We start from the raw sequence: 12,446 nt of genomic DNA, 5'->3' as shown, positions 1-12,446 counted from the left end.
ATAGATAGATAGATAGATAGATAGATAGATAGATAGATAGATAGATAAATGGTTTTCTGAAACAGGGTCTTTCTATGTTTCTATGTAGCCCTACCTGTCCTGGAACTTGCTATGTAGACCAGACTGGCTGCCTCTGCCCCCCCACAAGTGCTTGCATTAAAGGCGTGTGCCACCAAGTCCAGTTTATTTTTGAGAATTTCATACGAGTGCTGTATTTACGTTTCCTCCATCCCTCTGCTCCCTCCAACCCCTCCCGTGCACCCTCTTTCAAATTCATGAAGAAGCTTCTGTTTGAAGCACAGACGGTTGCAGAAATACACAAATGGCCGAAATACCCAGAACACTGGCCATAGGGTACCCAGCACCAACTGGTACTTCACCACCACAACCCCTACACCGAAGACTCGGGAGACAGCATGGAAGAAGGGGTGGAGAGACTGTAAAACCAGAGGACCGAGGCATCTGCTGCAAGACAGTCTCCAGTATATGACAGGAAGCTGTACCCACAAAATCCCAACAATATGGCCACCTAGACAAACCCCGAAAATCTTCGACAACTGGCCTGCTGATGTGGATGGTGGAAACCGAGGCCCCAACCTTAGATGAAGAACTAGAAGCAATGAGTGGCTGCTCAGAGAAGAATAATCAATCTGCTCCAGGGATGAGGCCCCCAGTAGGAGATCCAACCCAAACAACCAGCACTAAACACATACAGCCTTAAATAAACCCTGCAGGCCGTGTGTGTGTGTGTGTGTGTGTGTGTGTGTGTGTACAAAAATTCAAAAACAAGAGGCCATGCTTTTGGGCTCTTTAAACTTCCTATTGAGTAAGTTAAGTTGCATACGTGTTCAGTGTAAGGAATGTTTAAGTTGAAAATACTGTAGCAACTTTTCAGAGTTTTGCATCAGTTAAACATTTGACTAGATTTGTGGAGATATGTGAACAATGCGGTGGCATTATAGTTAGTAAAAGGGCAGTTCTGGGGGAGGAGCCTAAGGGAAGAGGTGCAGCTGAAATAAAGGGAGAGCTGAGTGATCCTGGAGATAAAAGGACTCTGTGTGTGGGTGTAGGGGTCTGTGGGTGTGTTTTCAGAATTTTGCGCATAGACAATAATATACCTATAACCTACTCATATAACAATGATATCTTTACATAACCAGATCACTGGCCACCTGGGGGCCCTCTTGAATGATGTAACCCTCTAAAACAAGAGCAACACAAACAAAGAATCAGCCTGGAGAACCCACTCACACTCAGAGAGGACCTGCTTAAGGAGCTCCCTGGGGCCTTCCTTCATCCTCTATGGTCTAAAGATGCCTCAGAGTCCCTCTGGCCATTATTTGTAGGGTGGAATTTTGAAAAACTATGCTTCCCCTTGGACATAAAGGCTATGGAGATGGATCCTTACTCAGAAGTCTCTTGGGGGCTAGAGAGACACTTAGCTGTTAAAAAGGTAAAGTTCACAGCCAAAGATGAAGAGCTCAGTTCCCAGAAGTCCCTAGCTGGAATCTCCTAGGACTGAGTCAAGGGAAGCCCACAGAAGCCTAGTCAAGCCTGTGGCCTTTGTGTGACAGCGGAAAGGATGCTCTCCACGCATCCTCCTCTAAGCGCATCTGGTTTAGGTCTTGGGATCCAGGTAAGGATAAATCTTCTCATTCACATCCATCTTCTCCTCAAACTGCCTGCTCGGGGAACCCGGAAGGGTGAAAGTCGTGAGCAGAGAGAGATCAGATCCTCATTTGTGAACCCCCTAGCTATCCTTGGAGAAGAAGAGAAGTGACCTCCTTACCTTCCTTTGGTCTCAACTAAACTTTGAAACTGTCTATTCTACCAAGTACCCTTTATCTCTCCTCCTCTGGGGGAGATGATATCTGTAATGTTCAGGAGCTGAGTGGTCTCCGGTTAGTGTGGCTTCATCCGTATCAAGTTCGGAGATGCTGGGGTCTCTGTGCATGCTTGTGCGAAGTGAAAGCCGAGGGCGTTGTAGATTCACAGGACCCTGAAACGGGAAGGCTTTGGGAAGGCTGACGTTTACAGTCTTCACCTCCAGTGTAAGGGCGCCCTCCATCTACCTTCCCTGAAACTGTGTGCCACGCCTTCTTGGGGCAGCCTACAGGGGGACATGGGATTTCTATTCAGTCGTAAACGCACCCCCGAAAAAGATCGCTTCATCATTCTTAGAATGTCTGAGATGGGATGAACGTGGAAGCCATCTAGTTTTCCAGATGTTTTTACGCTTCTTGGGGATGGTGCATGTGCGTGCCTGGGATCAGCCTTGGTGGCGAGCGCCTTTACTTGACAGCCCAGCTGACCTATCAGACACCGGTATGGTCAGCATCCGGATGGCCAGCCAAAAATGTTTCCTGTGCCAGTCAGTCCGCCAGGAGGCTGAGCTTGGCTCCCTTTGCATGCGGAGCCTTCTCCTGTATCCTAATCCTGCTTCTCCCTCCCTGCCTGTACAGGTCTCTTCCTCTACCTGCCTCCCATCCGCCTTCTCCACTATGGCTACGAGGCCACTGCCCTGAGCTTGAAAGTATTGCGAATCCTACATAGAAGGAATGCCACTGTAGCCAACCCCTCCTGCGTCAACCGGAAGCTGACTTCGTCGTTCTGGGGGCGCACGGCACAGCTGAACCTTCTCTTCAGTTCCCGTCCCTCAGCTTGAACGCTCCATGGAAGTCAGGAATGTCACTGAGTTTGTGCTGCTGGGACTCAGCAGCAACCCTCGGGCCCGGGTGCTGCTCTTTGTGCTGTTCTTGATGATTTACGTCTTGACCCTCTTGGGGAACCTGCTGATGCTGGCAGTGATCAGCTCTGACGCCCACCTTCGCGCCCCCATGTACTTCTTCCTGAGACACCTCTCCTTCATGGATGCCTTCTATTCCTCGGTCATTGTGCCCAGGTTGCTGAGGAGCCTTATTTCTGAGTGGAAGACTATATCCTCCCTTGGGTGTCTCATTCAGATCGCCCTGGTCATATTTTCTGGGGCCACTGAAGCCTGCCTCCTTTCTGCCATGGCCTACGACCGGTTCCAGGCTGTGTGCCATCCGCTGCTGTATGGGGTCACTATGAGTGGAAAAGTGTGTTCTGGGATGGTGGCTCTGTCCTGGGCCATGGGAATGAGCGTCAGCCTGACCAACACCCTCCTGCTGGCTCAGGAGCACTTCTGTGGACCAAACCTCATCCGCAGCTTTGCCTGTGAGCTTCCTCCCGTGCTCTCCTTGGTCTGCTCTGACCCCCGCGCTACTGTCGCCTCCATCCTCACCACCTTGGTGGTCTTGGGTCTCGGGACTCTTGTCCTCCTGCTGGGATCCTACAGCCGCATCATCACAGCAGCCCTGAGGATCAACTCGGCCACAGGTCGGACCAAGATCTTCTCCACATGCTCTTCTCATTTCCTTGTAGTCACCATCTTTTATGGCTCAGGAGTATTCAGGTGTGTCACACAGCCATAAATGCTGTGTATTCTTCTCCTAACTGTTCTTGATCTACAGAGCAGAGCATTGCAATAGAGCAGGAGAGACTCATCCTGAAATTCCACCCTGGAATTCCCAAAGCTTGAGCTCCAGTCCAGGTCTGCTATAGACTAGCTGTGTGGTTTTCAAAAGGAGGGGGTGGGGGATAGAAGGAAGGAGGGAGGGAGAAGTGGGAGGGGAGAGAGAGAAGAGAAGAAAGGAGGAAAGGAGAGAGGGAGAGAAAGAAGGAGGTAGGAAGGGAGAGAGACGGGGGAGTAAATGAGGGAAAGAAGGAAGAAAGGAGGGAGAGAGGGAGAGGGGAGAAAGGAGAGAGGGGGAGGGAGAGAGACCCTATAAGCCAGGCATAGGGGCACACGCCTGTAATTCTCAACACCAGGAGGATCAGAAGTTCCAAGCCAGCCTTCATGGCACAGTGAGACCCTTTCTCCAAAAGACAAAGAAAAGAAAGGAGTCCGTTTCTTTCCAAGGCTCAATTGTCTCTTAAAAAAAAAAAAAAAAAAAAAAAAGAGTAAATGTTGTTGTGCTCTATCAACCTACGATTCGAGGGCTCAGAAGAAAATCGGAAATCTTTGATAGATTTTTACATAGTGCTAGACAGAGAAAAGGAACACGGCATCCTTGAAGGAGATGCCACCTCTCCTTCCTCCTAGAAGCTGATGTCACCGAAGCGTGCTCACACTGTGGTTATTAGACGCCGAGTGTTCACTAGCTTCTCTGTGTGGTCAGGCCGGGTATTGGTGTATGATCTCACTCCCACAGTTAGACAGCCCCACTGTCAGGTGAACAGCCTAAGCTTGCAGAGTGGCCAGGTTTTTCATCAGAAACCCCAGAGCAAGGCGGCTGCGGCCCCAGCCGAGCACATTCCATGCTCTTGCCTAACCTTTCTCAAGCATAAGCGTCTCTAACCAGTGAGCTCTTCCCCATGAAGAGACAGAGTAAGTGATATCTGAGCTTCTGCTCCTGAGATGGGCAAGGGTTTGAACACACTGCCCAGGGTCTTTCCCCCATGCTGCGACTGGGAGAGAAATAACAGGGGAAAGGGGGTGCTAACGGTTTGGGATTGCTCTCCTGAGCCTGAGGATAAATGTCTCAGACACCATAGAGGGGCAAGAAGATTTCTCGTAGTTACTTCACAGGAATATTAGGAAAACAGATGATTAAAAATTAAGAGAAAAAATTATAGTTAGGTGAGTATCTTTTCCTTAAAGATTGTGTGTGCATGAATGTGTGTGTGTGTGTGTGTACATCTTATGTATGTGTACATGTTGCATGTGTGTGTGCGTGTGTGTGTGCGTGTGTGTGCATAGGTCATGTGCTGTCTGACACATGTGCTCTGAGCTGAACTGCGATTCTTCACTAAAGCAGCAGGGTTCTTAACCACTGAGCCACCCCCACCCCTCACCCCTGGATATCTTTTTAAATCAAATCCAGTGTCCATAGAAACAGTGTCGATATGTCACATTTGTCCCAGTGAAGACAATACCGTTGACAAAGTGATAATGTTTATTTGGGAAATAACCCTGGGAATACAAAAGATATGCCCAATAATTTAATATTATGGTTTTAAAGTCATATGTTTTGTTTAATCAGGTTTTATCTCTCACTTTATTTACCGACTTTGGCTCCTTTTCCAAGCCAAAGAAGAATGCAACTAAAAATTGTTCCATTAAGCATCATAAAAATAATATGCTAGAGCAGCTGGGGAGATGGCTTGGTGTTTAGACACGCTTGCTGCACTTGCTGGCTTCAGTTCCCAGCGCCCACATGGTGGCTGACAACCATACTCCCAGTCCCAGGGGACCGTGAAACCCCTTCTGACCTCAGTGGGTACCAGGCATTCACAGGGTGCACAGACACACACGCACATACGATAATTAACAATAGTCATCTGGGACTGATCCTCAGGGCCATGCGTGTGGGAAACAGCAGAGTTGTGGACTAGACAACACCGTCATCACTAAATGAGAACATGGTGTGTCTGAATTGTGAATATAGAGAAAGGGTAGCCTTATTGTCGTGGCTATCAGCCAGGATGCTCTGAAGAGCAGGAAGCGCTATGGAACTCCGTTAGTCCCGTCCTAACCTGAACGTCTTAGTACACAGAAGGTGTTCTTGTCCGAGACTCCTTTCTGTGCGTTCACTCTTGCTTGGAGGCAAGAGTGGCCGACTTCCTGGTGAGGTTAATGCTAACTGTGAGGGCGAGATTACATACTAATATCAACCTCATATAGAAGTCAGTGAACAGTTAGTGTTGGGAGAGCTCACCTGTTGCCATGGTGACGATCCGCTCGACTCCAAGGTACCCTGTGCCCTCAGCGGGAGTGGGAGGCACCATAGCCAGTGATCTGGTGATCCTCATCCTTAGTTTACTTTGGTCCTCTGTGTCACTCCTCCCAAGGTACATGACGCCAGCATCCGGCTCAGCCCTAGAGCAAGTGTTATCTCTGCAGTACAGTGTGGTGACCCCACTGCTGAACCCCCTCATCTACAGCCTGAAGAACAAGGAGGTGAAGGTGGCTCTGAGGAGGATGCTGACCCGCAAGTCCAGACGGACCCTGTAGCCAGACTGCCCTGCTGTAGAGGGACGATGCTGGAAGAAGAGATCTTCCTGCTCAGCCACCTCCGTGGTTCCACAACAGGGTACAGTTTCTCTTCCTCCACTGCCCTGCACCTCATCAAGGGACAGATATTAGGAAACCTCCAGAATAGAGCAGGTGACACCTGGCCCATCCACGAGATCCATTCCATACATTAGAAAGCCCCCAGGACTTCACTGGCCATTTATTAGAACCAATCTCGGCCTGTCAGAACACTGTCGAGGAGAGTGTCACGTTTGGGAAAGCAGCCTCTTGGCTGAGGAAGACTCAGCTCACCATTTGTTCCCATCACATACCACCACCACCCCCAAAAAAAATCCATTGCAACATCTAAATCTTCATAAGTGAAAAAGAAACGAAATGAGTGTGTCTCTGGAGTCCTGTCTTCACTCATAAAAGTGGTACCCAGAGAAGGGCTCACCAAATCCACAGCAATTACCTGTGAACAGTTTAAGGAGTGAGGGAAGAAGTGAGGAATCCGCCTGAAGATACCCTTCTCTTGCATGCTCCTAGGAGGCTGGGAGAGTGAGGCTCACCACCTAATTGTGTGTGTCCTGAGGGCAGAACTCCTAATAGCTTCTGGTCTACTATATACTGTTACTCAGTTACATTAGATAACAGACAGAAATTAAAGAAAGCTGGAGGAGGGCAAGGGAGGGGACATTTGAAAAGGAACACTGTCTTCACAGGAAATGTGTCAGAAAATATCCTAGAGGCCAGGGATGGTGGCTCAGGCCTGTAATCCCAGCACTCAGGGAGGCAGAGGCAGGCGGATCTCTGTGAGTTCGAGGCCAGCGTGGTCTACAAAGTCCAGGACAGCCAGGGCTACACAGAGAAACCCTGTCTCCAAAAGAAGAAGGAGGAGGAGGAAGAAAAGGAAGAGGAGACGGAGACAGAGAAGAAGAAGAAAAAAAAAAGAAAGAAAATATCCTAGAGGAGAGATGAAAGAGAGAAAAAGAGACTGCATGCTGTGGAACACTTTCCTGAGGCCTCACCGTGAGCTCAGAGAATGCTCTGTGACACATCTTTCTCCAAGCCTTCCTGCTTCTCCTGTCTGAACCTGAATGGCTTCAGGTCCTTATTCCAGACCTAGAGGAAAGGAGAGTTGGAGGAGCAGAGTGAATGTCCCGCTGCCATCCTCCTGGACATCCTGCTCACAGGAAGCCCTCCCAGACAGAGCCTCGGTTTCCTAGCCTGCTTCTTCACCTACCCCAAAGGTGTGCTTTTGTCAACAGTGCTGCCACCGGCGGATGAAGGGTGGGACACGGGCACAGGAAAGAACAGCACCCTCCTCATTCCGTGGCTATACTCACGCCCCCATGTGAGGTGACAGCATGTGGCTGTCACCCGTCACTTCATAGTGTACACGTCTGCCAGTGTCCGTCTTTCACCTGTACCATTCCATGTGGAAGAAGCAGGAGGAGAGGAAAGGAGGGGCTGGCGTGACCTCTGGCCGTCAGATGGGATAATCACGCTTGAATGAATCACAAAGTAGCATCTATTTTTACAAGACATCTCATAATTCTGCGAATCCCATATTAATTATTGACCAAGGGAAGTACATAGTAAGCTAGAGAGGCAAAGAACAGACTAAGGAACGCGAGTGCCTAAGGGCTGCGAATGCTGACCTCAAATGCCCTCAGCTGCCCCTCATACGGGAACATTATCAACTTGCTTTACTTAATGGGTTGTTTTTCCACGCAAAAACTGACCTGGGGGAAAGCACATTTTAAAAACTGGCCTAAAGTACTGATGTGTAATAGGATGTGCACGCTTCCGAATGCTAACCGGTAGCAATAAATGACTGGGTTTGTTTTCTTTAACTGCCTCCTTGCTGGCTCCCTGTTCTTTCTCCTCCAACCAGCCTGCTCAAAAAAATAAAATAAAATAAAATAAAATAAAATAAAATAAAATAAAATAAAATAAAATAAAATAAAATAAAATAAAAAATCTCTATTTGTGATTTACTGCTAGGGTGCTTCAGACTACAGAAGATGTGTTTGAAGACATGGTGCCCTGATGTCCAGGGTGAAGGCCAGTGCTGTAGTTTGGTGTGGAACGCCCCCTGTGGCGGTTTGAATGAGAACGGCCCCCTTCAGCTCTTATGTTTGAATACGTGGTTTGTTTCCGGTCGGTGGAACTGTGTGGTTAGGATTAAGAGGTGTGGCCTTGGCGAGGACGCATGTCACTGGGGGTGGACTTTGGGGCGTCACTCTCAATTCTCTCCTCCCTTCCTCCTGCTGTGGCTCAAGGCCTAAGCTCTCAGCTACTGCTCCAGCACCAAGCCTGCTGCTGCCATGCTTCCACCGTGATGGTCAGGAGCCCTAACCCTCGCTGGTTCTCAACCTGTGGGTCATGACCTCTTTGGGGTCACATATCGGATATCCTGCATACCAGATAGATACTTACATTACGATTCATAACAGTAGCAAAATTCCAGTTATGAAGTGGCAACCAAGCAATTTTATGGCTGGGGGTCGCCACAGCATGAGGAACTACGTTAAAGGGTCTCAGCAGCAGGAAGGTTGAGAGCCACTCACTGTTCCAGACTCTAGGCCCATGAACCCCAAATTAAATGCTTTTCTTCTGTAAGTTGCCTCGGTCATGATGTTTTTATCACCAAAATAGGAAAATAACTAAGATATCCCCAAAAGGCCCACACATAAACTTCTACCTTCCTCCACCCTGAGAGTCTAACACTATTGGAAGGGGCTGTGGACCTTTAAAAGGTGGGGCTTCCCGACAAAAGCCCACCACAGAGTGCAGAAGTGCACACAGAGACTCAGCTGTCTGCAACTGATGGCTGCTGGGAGAGAGACCTCCGTTCCCTTCCATGACACTGGGCGTGTCACCCACACTCCAGGGCAGACCTCACGCTGAGTAGTCGGGCAAATCAGACTCCATGGTTTTTCGTGTGTTTGGGGTTTTGTTTGTTTTGAGAGAACAAACATGACATTGAGGAGGTAGGGAGGTGGGGGAGGGTCTCGGAGGAGTTGAGGAATGAGTGAGCATGCGCTCGAAGCATATAGTACGAAATTCTCGAAGAATCAATAAAGATTCTTCTGTCTTCCTTGCCCAGTTCCTCGGTTGACCCCACGTGCAGTTCCACTGGCGAGCACTGCCACCCACCACCCTCACCAGAAGCCACACCAGCAGGAGCCTCAACTCTTGGACCTTGAATCTCCAAGGCTGGAGCTAACAGACTTGCCTTGAGAGCCCACCCAAGAATGCAAACAACTGTAAAAGAAAAACAGCTGTGACTATTCCCATCCTTGAATTGAAGCCAGAGGCAGATAGCTCTCAAAGGGCAGGATGAACTGCTCTGAGATAGTTTTTAAAAAAAAAAAAAAAAAAAAAAAAAAAATAAGGGCAGGGTGAATTGTTTTGAGAAACTGCCTTAGCAGTCATCAGCACGGCCTGACTGTCTGAAGCCCCGGAGGGTATTAGGGTAGTGGGATCATTTCCATTGTCAACTTGACTGGACTTAGAATTGCCATGGAACCGTGTCTCCGGGTGCCTAGGAGGGTGTTCCCGACGTGTGAAGAGGAAAGACCTTGGATGTGGGGTGGCACCAGCCCATGAATGGGGCCTCACACTGACTAAAAGGAGAAAGCAAATGGATTCCAGCACTCACCTGTCGTCTTCTGACTGCAGACACACCGTGGCCAGCTTTCCTTTGCGGCTCTGCCACCGTGCCTGCCCTGCCCTGCCCTGGCACGCACCCTCAAACTGAGAGCCAAAATAAACCTGATCCTGAGTGTTCTCTGGAAGGCTGACACATCTATTGGAGAAGCAACTGATCCAGTGGAGACCTTTGTAAGGTGGGAAGAGGACGAGATTTCATTCCCGGGCAGTTCAACAAGCAGTAACTCGGATTACAGTTTTGAAGTTTTGAAGCAGGAAATGATCTCAGAAAACCAGCTAACCCAAGCACTCTTAAGATGAGGCAGGCCATGCAGATGGACAAGCCAGTGGCACACACTCGGACCAGCAAAGAGCAGCAAGGACAAACGGCAAGAACCTGGATCTGATTTCTCTGCCGTATATCCTATAATCAGAATAAGGAAAGATCTGCAAGCAGCCAGCTTGACAGCAAGCAAGGTTCAGGACACACAGAAAGTCCAACTCAAAAGGCCCCGTGTGGATAAACTCTTAAGGATTAGTAAGTTTATAAAAACCCTGTACATATGTGATTTCCAGAGAAGAACTTCTGGTCACAGCTCCTCAGTCGTCTGTTGATTCATAACTGCTCTGTCCTTTACCACCCCACTTCCTGTCAAAATCCCACCCGTGATTCTGAACCCAGGTAAGTTCCACCCCCTTACCCTCTCAGTGTGGCTTCACACACCTATAATCCCAGCATTCTAGAGGATAATGGATCCAAGGTCAGGCCTGAGCTATACAGTGAGAAACTAAGAAAAAAAAATTCAGCACTTTCATATGCTGGGAATTGAGCCATAGGTAATGCGTGTGTTTGTGGGGGGGCTCATACGTGTGAGTGTGGGGTTCACATGTGTGTGTGTTTGTGTGGGGCTCACACGTGTGCATGTGAGTGTGGAAGCCAGGGGTTGACTGGGATTTCATTTCTCAGGAGCTGACTGCATTGTTTTTTGAGACAGTCTCTGAACTTTGTGCAACCTGGGACTCACAGATTAGGGTAAACTGACTGGCCATCAAATCCCAGGGATCCTCCTGTGTCCACCTCCTCAGAACTGAACCACAGGCACACATCACTATGTCCATCTTCTTCTGTAGGTGCTAAGGGTCAAACTCAGGTCCTCATACTTCCTTGGGGTAGCCCTTTACCTGCTGAGTTAACTCCCCTACCCCAGAACGCTTTCTTCATCTTGGTTTTGTTTTGTCCATTTCCCTTGAAGACAAACTATCTTTCCTCTTTGGAATATTCAATGCTGGAGCCGGGTGAAGTGGCACACACCTATAATCCCAGCACTCAGGGAAGCAGAGGCAGGTGGATTTCTGTGAGTTCGAAACTAGCCTGATCTACAAAGCGAGTCCAGAGCAGCCATGGCTACATAGAGAAACCCTGTCTCAAAAACAAAAACAAACAAACAAACAAACAAAGGAATATTCAGGGCTGGGCTGGAGAGATGGCTCAGTGGTTTTGAACCCTGGCTGTTCTTCCAGTGGACCTGAGTTCAATTCCCAACACCCACATGGCAGCTCACAAATGTCTGTAACTCAGGGCTTCTGATGCCCTCACACAGACATACACGTAAGCAAAACACCAATGCACATAAAACAAAAATAAATGAGTCATTAAAAATTTTTAAAGATTACGCAGGGCGTATTTCTAGCCTCTCCTGTCATTCTTGTGGCAGTTCCGCTTGAATTACAAATATCTGCGTGTCTCTCCTAATAACATTCACAGGATCGCTTCTTTGACAACTCTGGGTCCCCTGTGGCTCCTTAAACATACTAAATGACCAATAAGTTGACACAGAAAATGCTCTTCACGAGCCTGTGATAAATTCGTTCTCCTTCTTCAATAGCAGGGGGAGCCCCGCCCTGCCTCCTCCCTCACCCACCCACCCCGGTAGGAGGAAAACACAGGCAGACATATCAGGTCAGGCCCTTTATTTGGAACAACGGAGGACCCTCTTGCTTTGATGAAAAAAAAAACACCCTCAAGACCCTCGCTGTCCCTAAGCAAGGGTCTGCGGTCCAGCGCTCCAGCCACACACCCATCGAGAAAAGTCCTCAAGAGTCCAGCAGTGTCGCTACAGGGTACCAGGCTCGGAGATGGATCATCTTCACGGTGATAGAAAGAGCCAGCCTGAGGTAGCCTTCGGGAAGAGGAGTTCCAGAACACAGGGCAGAGCGGCGGGGTCAGGCGGGAGCGGCGGGGTCAGGCCCTCACACCTTCCTGCAGCGCCACTGTTCCAGCTCTTGAGAGCACATGGGCTTGTGGGCCGGCCTGGTGGAGGAGAGACACACAATCCGCGCCGGCTGGCTGGGACTCTCTTTGTCACCTACTATGCCCAATAAGGGGTTCCACTCTGACTTTTCCATACATGTACCTCATTGTACTTTGCTCACTTGTCAAACGCTAGCACGAGTGTGGAAGATTGCAGAGAAGAAACACAGACATACTGAGATAGATGGCAAGAAATTCTAAATAGACTTGGCCTTGCTAAAATAATAGTGATAAATATAATAATAATAATAATAATAATAATAATAATAAATAATAATAATAATAATAAATAATAATAATATGGCCAGGCCATGGCGGTGCATGACTTTAATCCCAGGAGGCAGAGGTAGGTGGATCTGTAGCTTGAGGACTACAGAGAGAGTTCTAGGACAGCCAAGGCTACAAAAAAAAAAAAAAAAAAAAAAAAAAAAAAAAAAA

At 48.5% G+C, this 12,446-nt stretch overlaps 2 protein-coding genes across 2 annotated transcripts in view; one reads left to right on the top strand and one right to left on the bottom strand.

The window, feature by feature from the left end:
- The first annotated feature begins 2,672 nt into the window (after positions 1–2,672).
- Positions 2,673–6,037, top strand: LOC129690995 (olfactory receptor 8S1). Its single transcript, XM_055626841.1, has 2 exons — positions 2,673–3,436; positions 5,875–6,037. The coding sequence occupies exons 1-2, from the start codon at positions 2,673–2,675 to the stop codon at positions 6,035–6,037; spliced, it is 927 nt and encodes a 308-aa protein (XP_055482816.1).
- A 5,662-nt stretch (positions 6,038–11,699) lies between these two features.
- Positions 11,700–12,446, bottom strand: part of Lalba (lactalbumin alpha) — a 2,307-nt gene continuing 1,560 nt past the window's right edge. The window contains exon 4 of the mRNA XM_055626806.1: positions 11,700–12,008. Coding sequence (XP_055482781.1) covers positions 11,948–12,008 — 61 coding nt within the window. The 3' untranslated portion in view covers positions 11,700–11,947. The remainder of the gene's footprint in view (positions 12,009–12,446) is intronic.

The sequence above is a fragment of the Psammomys obesus genome, unplaced genomic scaffold, assembly GCF_907164565.1.
Source record: "Psammomys obesus unplaced genomic scaffold, mPsaObe1.curated_primary_1811, whole genome shotgun sequence".
In the NCBI taxonomy this organism is placed as follows: Eukaryota; Metazoa; Chordata; class Mammalia; order Rodentia; family Muridae; genus Psammomys; species Psammomys obesus.
Note: the sequence above shows the minus strand (reverse complement) of the source record. Positions and strands in the feature narration are given on the sequence as shown.

What these genes read in the sequence shown, in the direction of transcription:
- LOC129690995 (XM_055626841.1), top strand. Translation starts at nt 2,673, where the DNA reads ATGGAAGTCAGGAATGTCACTGAGTTTGTGCTGCTGGGACTCAGCAGC. An exon ending in TATGGCTCAGGAGTATTCAG is followed by an intron (nt 3,437 to 5,874) that starts GTGTGTCACACA and finishes ACTCCTCCCAAG; the next exon opens with GTACATGACGCCAGCATCCG.